The sequence below is a fragment of the Zootoca vivipara genome, chromosome 14, assembly GCF_963506605.1.
Source record: "Zootoca vivipara chromosome 14, rZooViv1.1, whole genome shotgun sequence".
In the NCBI taxonomy this organism is placed as follows: Eukaryota; Metazoa; Chordata; class Lepidosauria; order Squamata; family Lacertidae; genus Zootoca; species Zootoca vivipara.
The window spans coordinates 29,427,956-29,453,306 of NC_083289.1; the positions used below are offsets into that span (position 1 = coordinate 29,427,956).

General features: G+C 50.9%; 2 protein-coding genes across 4 annotated transcripts in view; one reads left to right on the plus strand and one right to left on the minus strand.

The window, feature by feature from the left end:
* Positions 1 to 518: 518 nt before the first annotated feature.
* Positions 519 to 21,717, plus strand: LOC118092986 (nascent polypeptide-associated complex subunit alpha, muscle-specific form). The gene is made up of 11 exons (XM_035131676.2): positions 519 to 606; positions 711 to 965; positions 8,778 to 11,045; positions 12,157 to 12,269; positions 13,014 to 13,072; positions 13,970 to 14,118; positions 14,488 to 14,653; positions 14,759 to 14,950; positions 17,093 to 17,323; positions 20,420 to 20,576; positions 21,584 to 21,717. The coding sequence occupies exons 1-11, from the start codon at positions 519 to 521 to the stop codon at positions 21,656 to 21,658; spliced, it is 3,753 nt and encodes a 1,250-aa protein (XP_034987567.1). The 3' UTR covers positions 21,659 to 21,717.
* A 605-nt stretch (positions 21,718 to 22,322) lies between these two features.
* The window catches only part of TNRC6A (trinucleotide repeat containing adaptor 6A), a 40,358-nt gene continuing 37,329 nt past the window's right edge, over positions 22,323 to 25,351 (minus strand). For 2 of the 3 annotated variants that reach the window (XM_060282687.1, XM_035130944.2), the window contains exon 23: positions 22,324 to 24,542. In XM_060282687.1, coding sequence (XP_060138670.1) covers positions 24,161 to 24,542 — 382 coding nt within the window. In that variant the 3' untranslated portion in view covers positions 22,324 to 24,160. Of the gene's footprint in view, positions 24,543 to 25,351 lie in introns of all 3 variants that reach the window. The other variant, XM_060282688.1, reaches the window with a different exon arrangement.

The window sequence follows — 25,351 nt, forward strand, 5'->3', positions numbered from 1 at the left end:
CTCCTTGCAGCTGGCCTGCTCGACGGAGGCTCCCAGAGAGCCAGGGAGTCTCTGGGATTGAAGTCCCGAGCAGGGCGTCAGTCGAAGTCCCCGAGCGCCTGCCCCGGAGAGGGGAATCAGGAGACCCCCTCGGCTGCTCTCGGCCCCACACGCCCCTCCCTCGAGGGGGAGGCTGGGCGAGTCAGGGCACTCTGCAGATGCTCAGAGAGCAACTTTTCCTCCCCACGTGCACCGGCAAGCTCTGGGGCTGCTGCCGCCTCCCTCGCCTCCTCCCGTCGTGCCACCGCGGGCGTCCTGGAGTTGGGGGCAGGCGGGGACTTCCCGTCTCCAAGCCGGGGGGCTCCGCTTTCCGGGTCTGGGGCGGCGGCAGTTGCTGCTTCTCCGCCTCCTCCTTTTGTGGCTGCCGCGCGCTCGCTGGCTCGTGTCGCGCACGGGAGGTGGCGAGCAGGGCGGAGGGGGGGGGGCTCCGCTTCCTGGCAGCGGCGGCGGCGCGCTTCGGAGGGAGCCGGGCGCGCAGCATGGACCTCCACCGCCGCTGCTGCTGCTGGTGCTGCCGCCGCCTCCGCTGCTCTCTCGTGGCGCTCCTGGCCCTGCTGGCCGCCGCAGGTAAGGCGCGGGCGAGGGGGGCGAGGGGTGGGCCGGGCGCTCCGTCGGGCATCGCGGGGTACCGCGGGCTCCTCTCCTGCCCTTCTCCGTCTCTCTCCGCGCAGGGCGCTCCGGAGGCTGCGAGCGACGTCTGGACGCCTCGGCCGCCCCCGAGGGGCCCCCCTGCTCGGATCTCCTCCCCAGGCAGCCGCTCCCCGTCGAAGGGCAGGAGGCGCCGGCGGCGGCCCTGCCAGACCCGCTGCAGGTGGACTTCGAGGGGGGCGGCCCGGAAGGCGGGCGGCAGCGTCGGCGGCCCCGCGGGGACCAGCAAGGCGCCGGTAAGAACCCTCAGCCTGGCCTCGCCATCATCCCCTCCTCCGGTAAGGACCCCTTCCCTTTTTGTCCCTTCCCTCGAGAGGGCTCCAGAAGGTCGCCCGGCTGGCGATCGGTCTCGCTGTCCTTGGCATCGGGGAAGCCCCCGCCCCGTCGGGTACTGTCTGCCGGGGGTGGGCAAGGCTTAGGGCTCTCTCTGCACACGCTTAAGAGACCCGCTTCTCTCGGATGATGTTGCCAGCGCCCTCTAAAATCGGGCAACAGCCCTTCTTCGCCGGCTGAGGTGCTGGGCACCGCTGGAGCCGAAGGTCGCCCGCTGGGGGAGCCAAGTGGCCCCAGGCATGGGGCACCCCAACAAGGCATCTCGCTCGACCGAGGACCCCCCACACTGTGCCACTTGTTGCCTGCCTGGAACTGCCAGCACTGGGTATCCCGTGTTGGTGGTGGAGATTTGGCAGGTCTGAACCTGGGGCTGGTGTGGGGAGGGTGAATTTGGGAGTCATTTGCGCTGCAGGGTGCCCCCACCCCAATTTTGATCACTGAAGTAGCTTGTCTGTGCCCTGCCCTCCAGATGTGTCTGGCCTCCATCTCTCATCATCATCCTTGACTTTTCGCTGTGCTGGTTTGGGGTGATGAGAGCTCAGCATCATCTGGGAGCCACAGGTAGCCCCCCCACCTCCCTGCTTCATGGAAGATACACCTGGTCTTTCAACAGGGAACATTTTTTTCACACCCCCAGTCATTAATAAATTACTGCTCATCATTTAGGAAGATTTACAAGCCACACTTATTTTTTTAAAAAATAGCTAAACTGCTTACATACCGTAAGTATGATAGCCGTATGCAGTAATTGTTTAGTGCATTAGAATGTTCCTGGGGCTTTTCATATTTTAATCTTGACAACAGCCTAGTAAGGTAGGACAGCAGCATCAGAGGCAGATTTAGGGGAATGCTTGCTCGGTCCCAGCTCCTGCCCACCTAGCAGTTCGAAAGCACGTCAAAGTGCAAGTAGATAAATAGGTACCGCTACAGCGGGAAGGTAAACGGTGTTTCCGTGTGCTGCTCTGGTTCACCAGAAGCGGCTTTGTCATGCTGGCCACATGAACTGGAAGCTGTACACCAGCTCCCTTGGCCAATAACGCGAGATGAGCGCCGCAACCCCAGAGTCGTTCACGACTGGACCTAATGGTCAGGGGTCCCTTTACCTTTACCTCACCACACTGTGTGTCGAGCCGAGAGGGCACCACAGGGGGTGCTGCAGCAATGACAAACAACGGAAGGCAGAAAGTAGAAGGGGTGCCAAATTTTAAACAGAACACAATAAAATAAAAAGAGCCTTCTGGATCAGGTCAGTGGCCCATCTAATCCAGCATCCTCTTCTCATAGTGGCTTACCAGATGCCCCGGTGGGAAACACATAGGCAGGAGCCAAGCCCAAGAGTGCTCTTCCCTGCTCTGGTTTCCAGCAACTGGTATTCAGAAGCATAACAGCCTCCAGCTGTGGACAATGGAGTTCATAGCCTTAAAGCACCCACAAGCACCATCCCCTTTAGATAGCCATGTGCATTTTTTCCACTGGCTTCAAAATGTCCCATGCTGCTCTTGCTGCATTTCGAGAAACCAGCCTCCTCCAAGCCTATGAAGAGGCGTGTAGTGGTGATTGGGGATTCCCTACTGAGGGGTACAGAAGCAGTGATCTGTGGGCCTGACAAGATGTCTCGAGAGGTGTGCTGTCTACCTGGGGCCAAGATCAAAGATGTAACAGAACGGCTGCAAGGAATCATAAAACCCACCGACAAATACCCCTTCCTTTTGGTGCATGTGGGAACCAATGACACTGCAAGCCATAGCTTACAGAAGATCAAAAATGATTATGAGGCTCTGGGCAGGAAGTTGAAGCAATTAGATGCACAAATTGTCATCTCTTCTGTCCTCCCAGTTGAACGACATGGCCCAGGGAGAGAGGGAAAAATAGGGGAAGTGAACAACTGGCTTCGCAAATGGTGCAAACAGGAACGGTTTGGATTCCTAGATCACGGTCTGCAGTTTCTTGAAGATGGACTTCTGGCAAGTGATGGACTGCACCTCACAAAAGTTGGGAGGAATGTTTTTGCCACAAAACTCAAAAACCTCATCAGGAGGGCTTTAAACTGACTTATGTGGGGGAGGGAGACAGTGGTCCTGAAGGTAGGAGTCTATCAAATGCTGAAGATGATCATCCAAATGTCAAGGACCAAATGGAGCAAGCAGCATGCAGACCTAGTGGTGGGACGAAAATATCCTTAAATAAGAGACATGGGGGAATGATCAACGGTCTTCAATGTCTGTATACTAATGCACAGAGCATGGGAAATAAACAAGATGAACTTGAGCTCTTGGTACAGCAAACTAAATATGACATAATAGGCATCACTGAAACCTGGTGGGATGAGTCTCATGACTGGAATGTAGTAATAGAGGGATACAATCTATTTAAGAGAAATAGACCAAACAGGAAAGGAGGAGGAGTAGCTTTATATGTTAGGGATATGTATACCTGTGAAGAGATCCAGGATTTAAAACTTCAAAGCCAAATTGAGAGTATCTGGGTCAAAATTAAGGGAGAGAAAAACAACAGTGATCTCATTGTGGGAGTTTACTATAGATCCCCAAGCCAAACTGAGGACACAGATGATGCCTTCCTGGAACAGATGGCCAAGCATTCCAAAGGAAGTGAGATAGTAGTAATGGGGGATTTCAACTATCCTGATATTTGTTGGATGTCAAACTCAGCCAAGAGCATAAGGTCGAACAGATTCCTCACTGGCCTTGCAGACAACTTCATTGTCCAGAAAGTGGGAGAAGCAACAAGAGGATCAGCCATTTTAGATCTGGTCCTAACCAATAGTGATGACTTGGTTAGTGGGGTAGAAGTGGCAGGATCATTAGGTGGGAGTGACCATGCTCTTCTGGAGTTTATTATCCAGCGGAAAGGAGCAACCAAGCATACTAAGGTCCAAATTCTAGACTTTAAGAAAGCCGACTTCAGAAAACTTAGGGAAACGCTGGGTGAAATCCCATGGACAGTAATACTAAAAGGGAAGGGAGTTCATGATGGTTGGGAGTTTGTTAAAAGGGAGATATTAAAAGCACAACTTCAGGCAATACCAATGAGACGGAAACATGGAAGGTGCCTAAAGAAGCCAGGCTGGCTATCTAAAGAACTTTTGACTGAGTTAAGATTTAAAAGGGATATGTACAAAAAATGGAAAAGGGGGGAAATCTCCAGAGAGGAATTCAAACATATAGCCAGCACGTGTAGAGACAAAGTCAGAAAAGCTAAAGCACAGAATGAACTCAGGCTCGCCAGAGAGGTTAAAAGCAACAAAAAGGGCTTTTATGGGTATGTCCGTAGCAAAAGGAAAAACAAGGAAACAGTGGGGTCACTCAGAGGAGAAGATGGTGAAATGCAAACAGGGGACAGAGAAAGGGCAGAACTCCTCAATGCCTTCTTTGCCTCTGTCTTCTCCAAGAAAGAAAACAACGCCCGACCTGAAGAATATGGAGCAGATGATTCAGCAGGGGAAACACAGCCCAGAATAAGTAAGGAGGTAGTACAAGAATACTTGGCTAGTTTAGATGTATTCAAGTCTCCAGGGCCAGATGAACTACATCCAAGAGTATTAAAAGAACTGGCAGAGGTGATTTCAGAACCACTGGCAATAATCTTTGAAAATTCCTGGAGAACAGGCGAAGTTCCAGCAGACTGGAGGAGGGCAAATGTTGTCCCTATTTTCAAAAAGGGGAAAAGAGAGGACCCAAACAATTACCGCCCAGTCAGCCTGACATCAATACCAGGAAAGATTCTAGAGCAGATCATTAAGCAAACAGTCTGTGAGCACCTAGAAAGAAACTCTGTGATCACTAAAAGTCAGCATGGGTTCCTGAAAAATAAGTCATGTCAGACTAATCTGATCTCATTTTTTGACAGAATTACAAGCCTGGTAGATGAAGGGAACGCTGTGGATGTAGCCTATCTTGATTTCAGCAAGGCCTTTGACAAGGTGCCCCATGATATTCTTGTAAAGAAGCTGGTAAAATGTGGGCTAGACAATGCTACCATTCAGTGGATTTGTAGCTGGATTACTGACCGAACCCAAAGGGTGCTCATCAATGGCTCCTCCTCATCCTGGAGAGTAGTGACTAGTGGGGTGCCACAGGGTTCTGTCTTGGGCCCAGTCTTGTTCAACATCTTTATCAATGACTTGGATGATGGGCTTGAGGGAATCCTGAGCAAGTTTGCAGATGACACCAAGTTGGGAGGGGTGGCTAACACCCCAGAGGACAGGATCACACTTCAGAATGACCTTAACAGATTAGACAACTGGGCCAAAGCAAACAAGATGAATTTTAACAAGGAGAAATGTAAAGTACTACATTTGGGCAAAAAAAATGAAAGGCACAAATACAGGATGGGAGACACCTGGCTTGAGAGCAGTACATGTGAAAAGGATCTAGGAGTTTTGGTTGACCACAAACTTGACATGAGTCAGCAGTGTGATGCAGCAGCTAAAAAAGCCAATGCAATTCTGGGCTGCATCAATAGGAGTATAGCATCTAGATCAAGGGAAGTAATAGTACCACTGTATTCTGCTCTGGTCAGACCTCACCTGGAGTATTGTGTCCAGTTCTGGGCACCACAGTTCAAGAAGGATACTGATAAGCTGGAACGTGTCCAGAAGAGGGCAACCAAAATGGTCAAAGGCCTGGAAACGATGCCTTATGAGGAACGGCTTAGGGAGCTGGGTATGTTTAGCCTGGAGAAGAGAAGGTTAAGGGGTGATATGATAACCATGTTCAAATATATAAAAGGATGTCATATAAAGGAGGGAGAAAGGTTGTTTTCTGCTGCTCCAGAGAAGCGGACACGGAGCAACGGATTCAAACTACAAGAAAGAAGATTCCACCTAAACATTAGGAAGAACTTCCTGACAGTAAGAGCTGTTCGGCAGTGGAATTTGCTGCCAAGGAGTGTGGTGGAGTCTCCTTCTTTGGAGGTCTTTAAGCAGAAGCTTGACAGCCATCTGTCAGGAATGCTTTGATGGTGTTTCCTGCTTGGCAGGGGGTTGGACTGGATGGCCCTTGTGGTCTCTTCCAACTCTATGATTCTATGATTCTATGATTCTATGATTCTATGATTCTGTTAAGTGGGGGGTGGGTGCGCCCTGGACCTCGGCCCCCAAGTCTTACCCTGTCAGCACCCCCAAAGGATAATGCCTGGCTGCGAGGCCCCATGTTCTTCCATATTTTGGAGGCTGGTTGTGGCTCCTTTGTGGGTCAGGAAGGAGCACTCCGCACATGGCCCTTCTTTCTCCTCCCTTGCTGTTCCAGGAGGGGTCTGATCTGCAGGGTGCTGCTCAGCCTAGGTATCTGCACTGCACCTTTGCCGTCACCTGTCCCCTTGCTTGACTCCGATCTCCACTCCAGAAAGACATCGTCTCACCTTATGGTGCTGCGAGGATGTATCTGTGTGGGTGTGCAGTTAGCTGCAGGCAGGTCTTTTGGGGTTGGTGCTGGCTTTGTGCCAGAGCTGGGTATCTTTCTTAGAGCTGCATTCCTAGACTGAGTAGAATGGAAATATATTATGCAACAGGAAAAAAGCAACAGAACCACAGTAGGAAGCAGCTGCCTCTGGGGATCCCAGCAGAACCGTTGGGGCTCCCATCCATGGCTAACCTTCCTTCGCAATCCTGAGATTAAATATGTCCATCTCATGCTTGCCTACCAACCCCAACGAAAACCTCTTGCTAGTGACCCAAACTCTCATTGACCTTTGCTTAGGGTTTTCGTCAATGGAGGAACGAAGCTCTCGCTCTTGTCACATGGTTGTGTTCAGAAGAAAGCAATGCCAGACAAATTCATAGCACACTTATGTGGTCAACAGGCATCTAGATGCTAATCTCTAGGTTGGGATGGGAGGAGGGCAGCGAGTTATGACTCTGTTCCTTTGGAAGTGTGTGGTTAGGCATGTGCCCTCCCCTCTGTAAGACAAAGTGTGGGGAACATTTTTTAGCCTGAGGGGCACATTGCCTTACAAGAAACCTCCTGGGGGCCACATGCCAGCTGTGGACAGGGTCATGGGTAAAAGTGAGTGTGGCCAGAGGCAAAACAGCAGTTTCCACTGCCATTCTCCACTTTTCTACTTTCCAGCCACACAAAAGTCAGATATATCAGCACAGCTCTTGTCTTCCATCCAGGCAAGCAAAGTAGAATCATTACACTTCAAGGGCACTTGAGGAGATGGCAAGGCAGGTGAGGGCCAGATAGTCATAGAGGGCCGTATTCTGGTCCTCCCCCCCCCAGTCTCCAGGACAAGTGATGCAGGGCTGATACAATGCTCCTCTTTGATCATTCAACCTTAGGTGGAGAGTAAGAGTGCACTCAACTCTTAATCAGCGAGGTCTTGGGTGGCCTAGACTGGCCCAGTGGTCTGGCTGCCAACTTAATATACCGCAAGCTCTTACTGGCCTGGGCTTATCTCTCTCAGTCCATCTGTATGAGTGACGTGCAGTGCTCTAAGGACAACCTGGCTGTTTAGAGGGAAGGAGGTGGGGGAAGGATATTCCTTCCCCACTGGCAATCAGGTGAGAAGTAGTCATTGCAAGTCTATCAGAGAATGATAACTACGGGGTGCCTGATGCTCTGCTATGTTTGCTATGATGGCTGACATCGCAGCTGTGTGTGTGTGGATGCAGGAAAGAGTAGTGGCACTTATCCTACAGTCGCCGATGCACACCCTTCCTCATTCCCTGGGGTCTCTGCCTTCTGCTCTGCCCCCCTACCCGTCAAGTCCTGTGTCTCAGATGTGCGCGTATGAATGCAGAGGATCCAGGAGTTCCTCGTACAAAACGTGGATCTCTTCCACAGCAGACACGATGCCAGCCTCCTCCTCTGAACCAGCCGTGTCAGATGGCGGTCTGTGCCAGAGAAAGCTCGTTGCCTTGGCAACACGGAGAGAGTGATGCAGAATATCTGGGTGGGTTGCCCTGAGTGCCTGTTCTGGATTATTAGCTGGGCTTCTGTCGAATATTCTGCCACTGAGATGGCAGCTCCAGAGCCATTCTTACCCAATAGCTACGCTGTGGCCCCTGGGAGGCTGGGGGGGATTTCTGCCCCACCCCATGTTCTTACATAAGGTTTTGGTTCCCAACTTCGTCTTGGGATTGAGAGCTGTGTAACTACGGTCCGGATGTGTGTGTGGTGTCTATGCGTGGTGCAGAAATCTGGTGAGAATCAGGCCAGCTGCTCCACCACCAAATCAGCAAAACCAGATCAAAAGCAAATCATTCATTCATTCTCCTTGTATGCTGCTTTTCCATGCTCAAAGCAGCTTACAACAAAGAAAAGAGGAGAGCATTTCAAAATCAAAGTGCAAAAATAATTTCCTAATAGCAACCAAACACCACAACAATATAGAGAACACCAAAGGAAAAAAAAACACTTTAGTGCTATAAATATAGCAGGGTTGCATAAACAACTACATCCAGCATCCAATAGCACAAATAACAAGGGAGCTTTACAATTGCACCGAGAGAGCTCTGTGTTTAAATGCATTTTTGGAACAGGAGGTTTGGGGGCTTTGGCTTATTCACCCTCCCAGGGCTGCCAGCATGTTCCATCAGCACAACCCTGCTGCCTGGTTCCTCCCAATGCTTTAACCTCCTTGCATCTGATTGAACAAAGGGCAATTGCTGACATTTGCAGCTCAGATCCCTAAGACTCCTCTGCTTTTCTGCCTGTAGGGGTGGCAGTGAAGGTGGTGCTGCACCTCGGCTTCCCCCCAGGGAGCTCACTGCCCTCTGCTTTCCCTCCACCCCACAGGGTCCGATTTCTCTGGGCTGCAGGACTCGCCACCTGTAGGGCAAAGCACCAGTAAGACCTTCCTCCATGGCAGCGCTGAGCCCTCTGGCATCACCTGGCATCATCCCTCACCCACTGCTGCTGCTGCTGTCCCCACTGCGTCACACCCAGACTTGCAGACTGGATCTGCTGTCCTTGATGCCAGCCAGGAGGAGACACCGAGGAGGCCAAAGGAGGTGGAAGAAAGCAGAGCAGCAGATGCCACTGTGAGAGGCACTCAGTTCCCTACTCAAGAGAGCACATTGGGGGCTGGCAGGCTGCCCCAACCGAGTCCACCTCTCATCACAACCAAGCCTGTGGCCCTCTCATCTGAGTCAGCATTGCTTCCTGGGCCCATTTCCCCAAAGGATGTTGCAGGTCAAAATTATTGGCCCTCTTCTCTTTCGGAAGAATCCTCCAGCCCTGGAGCTGGAGAGGAACCCCCTGAGGTCTGGCAGTCCACCAGCCCCTCTCCGTTTCTGGCCTCCAAAGTGCAAGCTGCTACACAGACCCAGGCTGAGCCCCGGGACCCTTGGCCGGAGAGCCAGGGACCCCTGAGTGCTACAACGGGTGAGAATGAGACAGGCAGCGTGGGCCCTACAGATGACCTGAAGATGCCCACCAGAGCCAGCAGCCTGAGGCCCCAAGAGACCCAGTCACCCACTGCAGAGACTCAGGGGACCCTTCTTCTGGCTTCCACTCCACAGCCAGTTGCGGCTGATACTGGGGCAACCCAGGAAGGGGACGTGGCAACCATCGCAACCCAAATATTGCCACAGGGCTGGAGCACAACCCCGTTTGTGGTGGGTGCTGATGGGCCAGGGGGCAGCACAACAGCTGTGGAGCGAGAAAACAGACCTCACGAGTCTGGGGGTGCCATGGGACCCTCTGATCCTGGCTCCACCCCGGCACAATCCTCAACGCTGCCGAGATCCAGGGCAGGGTTGGGTCACACGATGCAGATGACCCAGGAAACCATAATCGCAGGCAATTTTGTCCCCAGTGGAAGAGCTTTGGTGCACAATTCCACAGAAGCCATGAGGGCAGCACAGCCTGTAGCGGATGCTCTGCCTACTTCTGCAGACTCCCCACATCAAACAGAGGTGGCTCCCCACTCACCCTCATCTTTCCACTTGGGGACAGCTTTGCCCCTCAGGTTGGCGGACTCTGCCACCCACCCTGCTTCTGCCAGCAACCTCCCTGTTGGGTCCACATTGCTCACCTCGTCTGTGGGTCCAGGTGGTGCCATGGAAGGACCAAGAGCCCCCAGAGCAGGTGGGCGTGCCAGTGCAGACGTGCCCACGTTTCAGAGCTCCATAGACCCGCTCACGGCTGCGGAGGCTTCCTCCAGCGGGGCTTCGACAGCCACAGAAGAGCCTGGATCTCAGAGCCCCTCAGAGCCTGGCAGTGCCTGGCCCACGAAACGGGGCAATCCTGCACAGCCATCCTCACAGCCAAGGCAGCTTACACCCAAGCGGGCTGCAGAAGAGGGCACCTCGCCCACCAGGGTCCCCAGCCCAATGGAGGTCTCTGTCAATTACAGAGAAAGAACAGGGGTGCCTAGCGACGCCAGGGAGCGCCCTCATAAAGCCACAACACGCCCCACCCAGCAGGCAACAAGAGAGGGGTCCCTTTGGCAAGCCACAGAGGCAGCAGAGCCGTTCGCCAGCAGCAGCAGCCTCCCAGAAAATAGTGCCCCCGCTGGCTGGACTCCCAGCCCGACCAAGACCCCAGTGGGCTCTGAGGCTGCCTTGCTCACTCCAGAGGGAGATGATGTAAGTGCAGCTCCTTCGGTGAATCCAGAGCTTCACTCCCAAGCAGCCAATTCCTCCAGTTCGGGCTCTGGAATGGCTGTGCCCACAAGCAAAACGGGAGCCACTGGACCCATGCCCGTGACCCAACGGCTGTGGACCTCTCCAGCCAGGACAAGGAGCTGGGAATGGGGGAAGAGGCCCAGCGCCCCAGCCGAAGGTGGCTCCGTCAGGGAGATTGCCCGTTCTCCGTTTGGTCCGGGGGGCCTTGTCCGAACAACAGCCGCTCCGACAAGGAGCAGTGGGCACACACAGCCGCCTTTGCAAGCTCTGGGACCAAAGAGCACTGCAAGGGAGGGTCCTCTCGTTGCCAGCACCCGGCTCTCGCCTGCTGCACCAGAGAAGCCCACAACGCAACTGGAGCCGGCCGTGCCAAGGGAAGGCCGCCCCAGAGCCCACCAGGTCTTTGTGGTGGAGAATCAGCTGCCCCGCCTGAAAGGTCAGTGGGGCACCTCTCTCTGCAAACTCAGGGAGGGAAGCAGAGCTGGCCTGGGGGACAAGGCTGGTGAGCTAGGAGGGTATTCTGTGGCAGGTGAGCTCCCTGTAAACCCAGGTTTAGTGGGGGCTGGAAAGGACTGTCTGCGAAGGCGATGGACTCTCATTCATTGGAGGTTTCTAAACAGAGCTTGGTTGGCCATTTGACGGGGATTTTCTCTCTCTGATTCCTGCATTGCAGGGGGCTGGACTAGATGACCCCTGGGGTCCCTTCCTACTCCACCTTTTTATGATTCTGTGGTGCCTGTTAAGGCTGAAGGCAGACAGGCCACTGATAGCTGGAGCTAACTGATTCTAGTTTCAACCCTTTCCTCTCCCCTGATGAGTTTTACAGAGGCATCCCAAAGTGGGGAGGAGGAAGAGGACAGCCAGGGCTGCCCCCTGGATTGGTTGTTAAGTTAAAAGGCAGAAGACGGGGGGGTGGGGGTGGCTGAGGATTTTCCCGGGAAAATCCAGGCATACGCCAGCCGTACCCATTTGCCCTAATGGACCAGCCATCCCCAGGCAGAGTTTAACACACAGGAGGCCCCACCACCTTGCTGGAACTAAGCTGGTCTGGGTCTGAACGTAAAGACATAAGATGACTTCCTAGTCAGGCCAAACGGGGCCCCACCTAGCACCATGTTCTGACATTGGCTGACCAAGTGCCCATTGTGGGAAACAAAACCTACAAGAAATGCTCAGTTTCTACACCCATTCTCCTGGTCCAGCTACAGCTGTGGCCATTGGCCTCTTTGAAGCAAATTTTCTGTTGCAAAGACCCCCACTCCTGGCTCTCCTTTTTAATGCTATAAGCTTGCAGCCTCTGTGCTCCCAACACTTGTGGGGCAGGTGGATCTATCCTCACCATCCTGCCATCACTTGGGGCCCTGAAGGTGGTAATTGAATCACAGACTCGTACAGATGGAAGAGATCCCAGGGGACATCTAGTCCAACCCCCTGCAAAGCAGGAATCAGTACTAAAGAATCTCTTCTCTTTTTCTCTCTCCCTCCTTCCCTCACCCCCAACCTTGGGCTGAGATGGGTCCTATATTCCTTCTCCTCCATTCCTGCAGCCACTCTCCTGCATATCCCTTGTGAGCTGGTCCTGGCCATGGAGTTTTCCAGAAGCTTCCTGAACCCTGACTCACTTGAGTACCAGGGCCTGGTGCTCAGCGTCAATGAAACGGTGGGTTAGCCGTGTCTGTTTACCCAGGACTTGGGTGGGATTTTAACTGGGTTGTCCAAGGTTCTAGAGCCTAAAGGCCACATTCCCTGCTGGCCAACCTTCCCAGGGCCACATGGCCGTTGGGAGTGGGGGGCTAGAGGTAAAGGTTGGCGGGGCTGCAAATGGGAATCTGGCCTTTGAACACTTGGCTAGTTTCTATGCACCTTTCCCTCTCATCTTCATCCAGGCAAGCGAGAGACATTAATAATAATACTAATAATACTAATAATAATAATTTATAATTTATACCCCACCCATCTGGCTGGGTTTCCCCAGCCACTCTGGAGTGCAAGGAAATCATTCTGCTTGGGCAGAAGCACTCAAGGAGTGAGTGAAGCATGGGCCAATGAGGGGAGGGGCCAGGGAAAAATGGGTGGGGCCTGATGATCATTCCAAGGGCCAGGTGGAGAGGACTGGAGGGCCACATTTCATCTCCAGGCCTGAGGTTCTCCAGGCCCTCCTAGAGTTTATTATTTTGAACTGATGATGCTTCATTGTTTTAATGAATGAGGGATTTTAAAAATAATTTGTGTCTGTTTTGTTGCAGGTGTTATAATTTAATTGTATTTTATGCGTGATTTATTTCATGTTAGCAAACCTCTCTGGGATCTGTTTTGGTGAAGGGTTGGAGATGGAAGCTGAAGCTCCATAAATCAATGACTGATTGATTACCATTCCTTCCCCTTCCATTTCTCTCTCTCTAAGGTCACGCCTCTCTTCGATTCTCTGCCGGGATTTCAGCGACTGGAAGTGAAGGCAATCCGGTATCTATCCATCCATCCATCCATCCATCCATCCATCCATCCATCCATCAATCCATGCATTCACCCACCTCTCTCTTTGGGTTTTCTTGTCCGCCATATCCCAGGGCTCAGGGAGGGCAGGGTGACTGACACCACTGTGTAGCAGGTGAAAATTCAAAAGTTCAAAATTGTCCCGGGTGGCTCTTTGGAAGGCAGCTGACATCAGGAAGGCCTTGATGACTCTGAGGAATCTCTGAGGGTGCAGGAGGTGGGCAGGGAAGAAGGCAACCCTCTGGGCAGCTCCATCGGATGGCAGAGTTGGGTCACCAGGAGAGGCTGGTTGCTTGCAGGAAGCATAGCTGTCAACCCTCCCGTCTTTGGCGGGAAACCCCTGAATTTAAATCCGTTTCCCGCTGCAACCCCGGATTGTAAAATACCCCGTAAATGTCCCGGCTACCAGCTTGCTGCTCGCTCATGGCCGAGTGCTGTCAGAAATTGCCTCTGAGCATGCCCGGTGTGCGCAGAAGCGATTTCTGGTGCCCAGACATGGGGACATGGGCAGCCCAGCACTGGAAGTCACTTCTGCGCATGTCTGGACATGTGCAGAAGCAACTTCCGGTGCCGCGCCTCTGCTGATCCCCTATTTTCCAATCCGGAAGTTGACAGCTATGGCAGGAAGGCCTTTAAAAACTCAAGCAATTTCCTAAAGTATTTGGTGCATTCATCAGTCACATTTCCAAACCTGTCCCTGCAAAATAATTTCGCTTATGGGTGATGACTGGGCCCTGAAACTTCCTGTGTTAGGAATGGCAGTATCTGTGTGTGTATATCTCAGGACTCAGACAGGGCTGCCCCTGCTGCCACCTTGGGATACCCTTCCACCTCTGCAATTCTACCATTCTCTTATTCTCTCTGCAGGCCCGGGAGTGTGGTGGTGGCGTTTGATGCCCTCTTCCTAGTAGCGGCTCCCGGCTTGTGGGCTGCTCTGAATCGCTCATCCCTCTCGGAGCGCTTGCGGCCGGGGCTCTGGGTTGGCAATGCCCGGGTGCTGCAGAGTACGACGCTGGGTAAGTTTTTGCCAACGAGCAATTTGCCCGTTTCCCAACCCAGTGTTGCCACTGGCTGCCATCAGTTGCCCAGGAGATACCGTTGGGGACAGAACTTGAGAACCTGCAAAGCAGCAGCTCTCCCACTGAGCAATGGCCCCCTGCCTGCAAGTTTCTAGTCCACAAGATTTTAAACAAAAAGTAGCTGCTTTCCATAGACACATCGGAAGCTGCCTTTTGCCAGCGGGCCCACTGAGGTCTACGCTGACTGGCAGCGGCTCTCCAGGGTTCTCAGGAAGAGTCTTTCCCAGCCCTACCTGGGGACAGAAGCTGGGGCCTTCTGCATGCCAAGCAGGGGCTCTGCCACTGAGCTGATGCCTGTTCCTACAGAGCGGCACCTGGACCTCTGCTCCATGCTCTTCGCCTGCCAGGCCGGCTACGAGTGCGTCTCTACGAGGGAAGACGGGAGTGCCGTATGCACCTCTGCGTGCCACCGCGACTACTGCAAGAACGAGGGCATCTGCACCCATGCCGTCAACCACATGCCTGTCTGCCAGTGAGTGCCACGGCGCACAGGCCTTGCACCTGGTCCCTCTGCCCCTGGGCACACGTCTCTGCCTTCAAGGTCTCTCTCTGACGGTTTTCCCCTTTCATTCCCCAGGTGTCCCGTGGGCAGCGACTTCTGGTTCCTGGGGGTGCGCTGCGATTACAAGGTGACACAGCAGGGCTTGCTGGGGGTGGCCTGCGGCCTCTTGCTGAGCCTGGTGGTGGTCGGAGCTGCCATTGCCGGCCTGGTGATCCGCCGGGTTCGCATGCTGCTGCTGGAGGCCAGAGCGGATCAGACCAAGAGCAGGTGAGACCCTGCCCCTTCTCCTCCCTTCCTGGACTCCATGGAGGTGGAAAGAAGAGAGAGAAACTGGGGCACTGCTCCCGTTGGTTTCCTGCCTTCCCTGCCGGTTTAATTTATGCACTTGACAGTGGCACTGGCTACCTTGGACAAGGCTGGTTTAACCGTGGAGCAAAAGAAGCACATGCTTAGGGCATCAAGGGAAGGGGGTTAGGGTTAGACATTTTCCATAGCTGGATTTTTAACAACAAACGGTAACAAATTGCTCAGCCGAGCATTCGTTTTCTTAGTTGAAGCATATTAAAAATCCCCACAGAACAACTATGCAACAAGGCAGGCTTGATGTCTTTATCTCTACTAAGTATAGAAGTGGATGCGTTAATAAGGTAAGATTAGTTTTGAGGATGCGATCCATGACTTTGCAATTAGAAAAAGTAGAAGAAAACTTTTCAAATATAAAGTATACAAAGATAAACATTATTTTTCCATCCTATTGTAGGTTCTGTTTCATTTCAATATAAAAAAATTTATTTTATGGTTTGCTATTGTTTATATTTTGAATTGAATTTTATATTTTGAATCAGATATACAGTCATACCTCGGTTTAAGTACCGTATGCTTCGGTTTGAGTACTTTCGGTTTAAGTACTCTGCGGACCGTCTGGAATGGATTAATCCACTTTCCATTACTTTCAATGGGAAAGTTCGCTTCAGGTTAAGTACGCTTCAGGTTAAGTACAGACTTCCGGAATCAACTGTGTACTTAAACCGAGGTACCACTGTATATGGGGGGCACCCCAATCTTGTTAAGTGGTTAGCGCCTCTAAAGGTCTTAATCCGGCCCTGACCTTGGAAGGGGAAGGACGCTACTTCATTGGAGGTTTTTAAGCAGAGGTTGGGTGGCCACCTGTCCGGGCTTCTTTAGCTGTGATTCCTGCATTGCAGGGGGTTGGGCTAGATGACCCTTAGAGGTCCCTTCCAGCTCTGCAATTTTATGATGTCTTTTCCCCCTATTCATGACATTCCTCATTAACCTCTCCACTTAGGAAGGGCAGCCCCAGGGGCGGTTTGCAGTGCTGAGTCTCTGCTGCTTCCCTTTCTCTGGGCCTTGTTGGGCTTACAGGGCTGTTCACCCATTGCTCTTTCCTTATTATTATTTATTAGATTTGTATACCACCCTCCACCTATAGATCCCAGGGCTCTTTTCTTTTTCCCATCTAGCGTGAGGCTGCAGGTGGGTGGGAAATGGGATGGGGGCTGCTAGGCTGAGCTGAGGGATCCATTTCCTCCCGCCAGGCCTGCTTTCAAGGGAAAAGCAAACAGCCAGCAGCTTCTGGCCAAACTCCAAGGGAAATCCGGGGGTGGGGCGTGAGGGGGTAGAGAGTGTGAACTGAGCTTTGTGCTGGGAGAGAGAGAGATGGGGGGGGCATTCATTTCAGCCTGAGTTCTTTTGCACTCCAGGCTTGAATCTCTGGCTACAGGCTCTGAGCCTATGCAGAGTGCAGCCCCTTTTGTATGCTATGAGCCTATGCAGAGTGCAATTCCACTCCTAGAATGAAAAGACAGGGCAGAAGGTCTCACTGTGGGCATCTCGCCTCATGCCCATAAACATCCTTTCACCCACTTTGACCTGCAAAACTGGCACTGTTACAGGTGTCACGTAATACCTGTTCCACATTTGTAAGAAATAGATATTTTAGTGTGGGGGCACCTACAGTCTGGAACTCCCAGTCTCTTGACGTCGGGCAGGGACCTTCATTGTACTCTTTTCTGTCCCTGCTGCTAGAAACATTTTTGTTTAGGCAACCCTGCTCAGGCTTTTAGAATGATGGTGCGTATATTGGCCATTTTAATTTTTTTTGAATGTTTTAATTTCTTTTACTAATAAGTCCTTTTCCTAAACTGCCGTGAGGTTTCCTACCACCCACCAGCATATAATTTTAATGAAATACATAAAAATCATAAGCAGTGCATTTAATTATCAATGACTTCCCAACCACCTGCTACTTTAGCATGCTTCGTTTTTGTTAGGATTTTAGATTATCTTCCATTACCTGGGGGGTTGGACTAGATGACCCTCGGGGATCCCAACTCTACGATTCTATGACTCATAGCAACATAAGGGATCATAAACTCTTGACCCTTCCAGCTACCGCCGCTTCTGCCGCCTCGACGATGTCTCGGCCCACTACTGGTCGGAGCCTTGGCTGGCCTCAGCAGTCTCCTTGGACAACCCGGCCTTCAGCAACTCGGAAGAACTGCTGCACTTGCAGATCCTGGACACAGCCTGCTGCAGCTGCCAGGACGACTGTATGGGCCCCGACGGCTACTGCAAGCAGCCGCAGGATGCCCCCTGCATTGGGGCTGCAGGCCGGCCGAGGTAACCATCACTGCAGCCATGGTGGGTGGTGTAAGGGGTGGTGCACGAAGGGTTCTGGTGAAAAGGGGGTCAAGGATCACACTTCAAAATGACCTTAACAGATTAGACAACTGGGCCAAAGCAAACAAGATGAATTTTAACAGGGAGAAATGTAACGTACTACACTTGGGCAAAAAAAATAAAAGGCACAAATACAGGATGGGTGACACTTGGCTTGAGAGCAGTACATGTGAAAAGGATCTAGGAGTCTTGGTAGACCACAAACTTGACATGAGTCAACAGTGTGATGCAGCAGCTAAAAAAGTCAATGCAAATCTGGGCTGCATCAATAGGAGTATAGCATCTAGATCAAGGGAAGTAATAGTACCACTGTATTCCGCTCTGGTCAGACCTCATCTGGAATACTGTGTCCAGTTCTGGGCACCATAGTTCAAGAAGGATACTGACAAGCTGGAACGTGTCCAGAGGAGGGCAACCAAAATGGTCAAAGGCCTGGAAACGATGCCTTATGAGGAACGGCTTAGGGAGCTGGGTATGTTTAGCCTGGAGAAGAGAAGGTTAAGGGGTGATACGATAGCCATGTTCAAATATATAAAAGGATGTCATATAGAAGAGGGTGAAAGGTTGTTTTCTGCTTCTCCAGAGAAGCGGACACGGAGCAATGGATTCAAGCTACAAGAAAGAAGATTCCACCTAAACATTAGGTAGAACTTCCTGACAGTAAGAGCTGTTCAGCAATGGAATTTGCTGCCAAGGAGTGTGGTGGAGTCTCCTTCTTTGGAGGTCTTTAAGCAGAGGCTTGACAGCCATCTGCCAGGAATACTTTGATGGTGTTTCCTGCTTGGCAGGGGGTGGACTGGATGGCCCTTGTGGTCTCTTCCAACTCTATGATTCTAAGGACTGCAGCTGTAATGGCACAGGGGCATACAGTGTTTAGTTTCTGAAAGGGAGGTGCCCTGTCCTCAAGCATCGTTTCTCAGTGATGGGACCCCTGCTTGGCATGCAGAACACCCCAGGGTCAATCCCCAGCAGCATCTGCAGGTAGGGTTGGGAGAGACCGTACACACCTTTCTTCTGGATGCTCCTCACCTTCATGCAAAGTTGGGGGTGGGTGGGTGGACTCTGTTGCAACAGGAAAATAAAGATCTGCTTTGTTTTGACTGGTTCCTACTGCCACCCATTCTTCTCTGACTGATAATGGACTCTGAATCCCTTGATGGAGAGTTGGGCTATAAAAGCCAATGCCCATTTTTAAAATATATCAGCTTGGAAACCCAGAGAGCCGCTCTCAATTCAGTGAAGAAGACAGTAGGTGGGCCAGCGGTCTGATCAGGTCAAGACAACTTCCTCTGTGTTTGGCAATTGTAAATTCATCTTCCTGATTTTTAAAAGATGAGCTGCTTTGCTTAGAGCAGGCATAGGCAAACTCGGCCCTCCAGATGTTTTGGGACTACAACTCCCATGATCCCTACCTAACAGGACCAGTGGTCAGGGATGATGGGAATTGTAGTCCCAAAACATCTGGAGGGCCGAGTTTGCCTATGCCTGGCTTAGAGGGCCGCTGGATGTCAGAAACCACCTTCATTTGCCCAGAGACATCTCTGTACATATAGACTAGCATATGCAAAGGTCTTTCATTGCTTAGCAACTTGCTACCTAACAGCAAGCAAGTCATGCTTGATCTCCAGCAGCAGGCAACAGCCCAGCAGGGTGGAGAGCAAGCTGGGCAGGGAGGTGGGAGCTCCCCAAGGAAAGGACAGGCTGAGCCCAGAGGACTGACCTTCAATTGTCACAGCTAACCTCCTGGCTGGCCTGAGGCCAAGCAGCTGGCATAAACTTTCCACTTATGTTGGTTTGTTTGGTGCTAAAGGGAAAAAACCTCCCCAAACATAAAGGCCTCTAACAGCGCCATGGAAAGAGGAGAGGAACTCAGGATGATAACCGGCAGCAGAAATGCAGAGATAAGCTTCCACGCTGCTAGACTGCAGCCTTGCACTCCAATTTCTTGGCTGCTTTTCCCAAGGCAGCATCTGACTTTCAGCTTCCTCCCTTTGGCTTGCTCTCTCCAGCCCCTCCTCCTCCTCCTCCAACCTCAAATCTTGGGAATACGAGCATTGATCTAACCATGGATCTTCCTTCTGCTGGATGGGGGTAGATGCTTGGTGGGGAGATAGGGCTCAAGAGGGGCTGCCAGGAGAAGAGGTTCTAACCATTCAGGGTCAAAGTCGCATGCCCAACTATCCTATCGATCAGAGTTGGGTTAGATGCCTGAAGCCCAATGTTTTGTTATTGCTAAGAAGTGGAGAAGTGTTTAAAGATAAGCCCAGCTGCTGGACGAGGCCAAAAGGGTGCCACCAGGGGCCCGTCCCACCCAGCATCCTGTTCTCACAGTGGCCAACCAGATGCCCCAATGGGAAACCCATAAGCACAAGAGCCCCCTCCCCTCTTGTAGTTTCCAGCAACTGGCATTCATTATTCAGAAGCAGGCCACCTTGAATATCCTTCCTGAGAATATGCCATAGCAGTAGTTCCTATCAACAGAGAGACGCTGGGCTGCATCCAATAGTTGCAGCACAACTACAGTATATTCCTGCATATAAGACTACTTTTTAACCCAGGAAAATCTTCTCAAAAGTCAGGGGTCGTCTTATACGCCGGGTCGTATTTCTTATACAGTGAGTATATCCCAAACTCTATATTTTAACTGGAACAGTTGGGGGTCGTCATACGCCCAGTTGTCTTATACGCCGGAATAGGTACTTGTGCTACTTCCCCTTTTCCAAAAGCTTTGGTGAACCCTGGAGTGGGTGGAAAGCAGGCATTTTACAAAATCTACAACTCTTTCTCCCTGAACCCCCACCGTAGTTGATCCTGGTGCATTTTAAATCGCTTTTAAGCAGGATATGGCAAAATGTTGGCCTTACTTCCATTCCTAGGGGAAAGTCATGGGCTTCCAAGGAAGAGAGTTGGTGTTCCATGTTTTAATGTGTGTTTCCTTGCATCTAATGCCCCAGTACATTTACAAATGCCAGAGGCTGTGTAGATACAGCTTCCTCCCATTTTGCATCTTAGACATCTTCCTTCCAATCTTTTTAGCGCTCATTACAACCACTGGGACGTGAGCTCCAACAGCATGAATGACCCTATGATAGACTCCGGGAAGGCCAGTGAAGTCTCCGTCTCCAGCTGGCCCATGGAACCTATTCAGTGGAGCCCTTGCCCCGCTCTGCACAACCCCTCCAGGGAGCAAGTGGTAAGTGAGGTCCAGGGCAGGGGGAAAGCAGGCACACTTCCCTGGGCTGTGGGGGTCTCTAGTTTGGAGAGGTGGCGCTTTGGCACAGAAGCACACAGGATAGTTTGGCACAGAACTCTGATGAAACACAACTACAGTGGTACCTCTACTTACGAATAACTCTACTTACGAATGGAGCTCCGTCCGCCATCTTGGATGCGGTTTAGATAGGATTTTTCCTACTTACGAATTTTTAGATAGGATTTTTTCTACTTAAGAATTTTTTCTCCCAATGCATTCCTATGGGATTCGACTTACAATTTTTTTCTACTTACAAATGTGTGTTTGCAACGCATTAAATTCGTAAGTTGAGGTACCACTGTATTCGTTTCCATATTGCAAAACAAAAATCTTATTTGTATGTTATGGTGAATCTCCGAGGGGGCCAGTGGGTATAAGATATAAATTTGCTCATGTAACTTGCTTATGGTGGAGACGAGAAGAGACTTTTGCTCAAGGTCACTCCATCAGTTTGGCAACAACCAGTTAAGTTGTCTGGCTGCTCACCCATAATCCAATAGTCCTACATTGTGGCATCTGCTCATTGGCCCTAGAAAACGAGAACAGGCCTTCTCTGCAGTGGCTCCCCATCTGTGGAATGCTCTCCCCTGGGAAGTTTGCCTGGCGCCTTCATTATACACCTTTAGGCACCAGGCGAAAACGTTCCTTTTTAACCAGGCCTTTGATCCGATTTACATCCTCTGCCCTTTTAAAATGTGTTTTTTTGGAGGGGGCTATTGGGTTGTTGTTTTTATTATGTATTTTGTGATTTTATATCTTGATTTTATTCTGTGAAACACCCCGAGGGACCCCCCCCCCCAAGGTGTAAGGTGGTATATAAATAATAATAGAAATCAGCAGGAAGGGGAGAGAGGGGTTGGGCCCTTTCAGCCAAATTAGCCCCCTCCCCCCATGGCATTCCCAGTACAAAACAATCCCTGGAGCCCCACTGTCTCTCCTTTCCGCAGCACAAAGCCCAGAGGCCTCACTCTTACTGCGAGGGAATGGAGCTGGTCAACCTGGAGAGAAGCTGGACAGCCTGAATCCTTCCAGTAAGACACAGGACGTGTCAACATCCTCAAAACCATCCTTTTAATTTCTACCTGACCAGCTCAAGAGATTGAGGTGGCTTTGAACCCTGCGAACAGTGCAAGCCCATCCAGGCAGGTGGCCGATGTCAGTTTTCAATGCAAAGGCTTGAGGAGGCTCAACCATCAAGCAAACTAGCCTCATTGGTTTGGTGTTGGATTTTTTTAATTTTATTTTTACAAGTAGTTACTCTTGGGAGGAACAGCACAGCACTGGAATCCAACACTGGGACAAGTCTGAGCAGTTAGTTCCTATTTGGACGCAGGAGTTAAGTTCCTATTCGGAGACAGGAATCTCCTTGACGGAAAAAGCTGGACAAGTAACTGGATTAAAGGGCGAGGAGGAAGAGCAGTTACTGTTTCGTTTTGTGCAAGTCACTGTAATGGAAGTATTAAACGCCAGAGTTTAAAAAAACAAACCAAAACCCAGGATTTTTTCCCCACACACTCCTCAATTTCTAAGTGTCCTGTCAAGGTGGGAGCTGGCCCTAAAAGGAAATACACAAATACTAAACCCTTATTAGCCTAGCTTAATCTAGCAAATCTGCCTGTGCAGCAATAGCAGAGGGTCCGGGGGGAAGAGGGGAGAGACACAGACAGACAATACAAATCACGAATGAGACCGTTCCATGGTAAGCAGCCAAAAAATGTCATGATTTATTAATATCTGGAGAAACTTCATAATTAGAACACAACCCAAACTGTACATTTTACAATCACACTCTATTTGTAAACAGTTAAAAAGCCACTGGCGACTTTTGCATTTTCAGACACAACAGTTAGAATCAAGGCAATGAAATGAGAGCGTCTTTCAGCACAGTTAAAAAAATTGGTTTCTTTTCTTTTTTTATCCTTGTTTAGTCTTTCATCCTCCAACTAAACAAGCTTCAGGTAATAACACCATTTGTGGCAAAAGAGAGGAAGATGATTTTAACACTTTCACAAGAAAAGTATTTGCAGGAACTTTTAAAACATTTAAAATTTATACAACAAAATTCTGTAAGCCCAAGTTCTTGGTTACAGTCTGCATAGTTACTTCAGCTTTAAGGTTAAACACTGAACACAGTCACGAGAGCAGGAAGAAGGGCCACACCAAAGGGGGGGGAAGGAGAGGGAGGAGGAAAGGAACAAGGGGGCTGGCTTTACAAAAATTGGGGGGAAACTAGAGATTAAGAGCCAAGCACCCCTCTCCCACCCCACACTATTAAAAAGACAGCATTGGAAAGCACAGAATGTCAAACTCCAGCGATTTGAAGCAATTTTTGGCAGAAGAAGGTTTACAGAGCAAGTAGTAATCAGTGCTAAAAGTTATTTTCCTATAAGAAACTACAAGGAGTTTTACTTAGGGACCTTGGTTTTTCCTGAGAGCCATGCTCTTAGATTTAGGAGGTGGGAATAGAAAAAACACAAATGGAACATGGCCAAACACTGCTCGTTATTCCCAGAGATAGAAAGCATCTTTTAACATCCACAATTTTTTTTTGTTTTTAAAAAATATTTAAGTGATGGTCGAGTAAACATTGTTTCTCAAAAGAAAAAGGAAAAAAAAGGAAAAAAAAGAGATTTCTGTAAACAAGGCAGCACCCCAACACAGGAGCCCCCCCCAAAATAAAACAAAAACAAAAATACCAAACGCCTATTGAAAGTGCAGGACCCCCTGCCCAGACAAGCAGGCCGGGTTGCCAGTCATAGCTGTGCGTGCAGTTTCAGAAACTGCAGAGCTCCATTCTTTAGTTTAATTCCACATGAACAAACAGGTGCAAGGCTTTTCTGCTCGGCATCCTAGGTACCAGTCTCATCATTCGATTGTTGGGCGCTGGAGGGCCGCCACGTGGCGGCTGGGTGGGCAGGCAGGTGTCAAGGCGTAGTGGGGCACAGCCTGGTCCAAAGCAAGGAGCATCCTTCTGTCTGTCCTCCAGGAAGCGCCACCCGTGAGCTGCTGCTGCTGCCCCCACCTTGACGATTGTGGGGCAGGGAGAAGGACAGTCTGTGCAAAGCCTAAGAAAGCTCAAACTCCATCATCAGCAAGTTGCAAAAATAGTAAGAATGATGATGACAATGATGATGAATCCACAAGGCAAAAAAATAAAAATAAAATAAAATAAAATAAAAAAGTGATGGAACACATGAAAAGCAAGCTGATTCTACGTAGTTTTGTTTTTTCTTTAAACTATGTATAGCACTATATCCTGGAAGTGTAAAATCTATAACTTCTTTTCACATTATAATTATTGGCCTGCACGATTCAAGTATTCAAACTGGGATGTTTTGGGCTAAAACAAAGGGGGGTGGGGAAGAGGGGAGGAAATGTGCGCACGAAGTAACCGTTTCCACAGGTGACCCCTGGAGGCTGCAAGTGGGGAGAGTGGGTTGGCGGGGAGGGATATGGGGAGGGGAGGGAGTCCAAATTTAGTGCTGCTTTGAGGTCACAGTTTTGTTCACTGAAAGAGGAGGTGGCTACATGGACTCTCCTCCGGCCCCCAGGTGGTCAACTGAGAGGAAAGCATTGAGGGGGGAGGGGCTGCTCAGCCCTCCCCTGGTGTCGTTGCTGCCCAGGGAACCCCAGAGGCTTGTGGAATAGTTAGGGCTCCCCCAGAGGGATGTGCCGTGGAGGTCTCCGCTGCCCGTTCCTGAAAGCCCAGCACCATTCCAGTGGCTGTTTAGGTCGTTGCGGTTGGAAAATGCGTGGGAGCCATCGAGGCGCCCCAGGCGGGTCTGACTTGTGCCCAGAGACTGCCAGGCAGGGGAGGGGGAGAGAGACTGGCCTTGTGCAAAGAAGCGGCTGATCTCCTCTTCACTGGCAAAATCAGCAAGGATCGTAGTGTTCCCGAGGACACACCTGTCCGGAGAGAGGCCCAGAAAGGGGGTGAGGTGGGCACAAGCCCTCAAAATCAGGTGGCATCTTCTCTTCCCCGACTCATCCTCCACTACTCCAGCCCACCTGCCTTCCTTGCACACAGAGACTGCAGCAGGCATCCCTGTCCCCACCATCCAGGTTCTGAGACAGGAGAGCAGCAGAACACCTGCTCTGCATCCAGAAGGCCCCTGGTTCAAACACCGGCCCCCCACCATGTCATCTGCAGGTAGGGCTGGGGAAAGACCCCCATGCCTGAAACCCCAGAGAATCGCTGCTAGTCAGACCGTACAGAGCTAGATGGAACCAAGGGTCTGACTCTGTATAAGGCAGCTTCCAGTTCAGACCAGCCCTTCATTCAGAAACATGAGGACTAGCATCTTATTTATTTTTCAGGGGAAGCTGCGTAGCTCAGGGGCAGGGCACCTGTTTTGTGTGCAGAAGGCCCCAGGTTCAGCCCCCCAGGTCATTTCTAGGGTGAGCGGGGGGGGGGGGAAGACTCTGCTGCCTGTCTGAAAAGAGCCACTGCTGCCAATCAGTGTGTGGACAATATGGAGTTCGATGGACCAGTGGGTGTGATATAGCCCAAGGCAGCTTCTGGTGTTTCTAGGAGATCAGTTCTATCTGCAGCCCTCAAGACTACCCTGTGCTCAAAGCAAGTTCAAGAGTTTTGTGCTTTTAAATCCTACCCTGCCCTCCATCTCTCATAGCAAATGCATCTCCAGCAGTGTATCTGAAACAGAGTCGACCCTAAGGACCAACGTTTCCTATGGGAAACGTCTACTTCCTGCCCA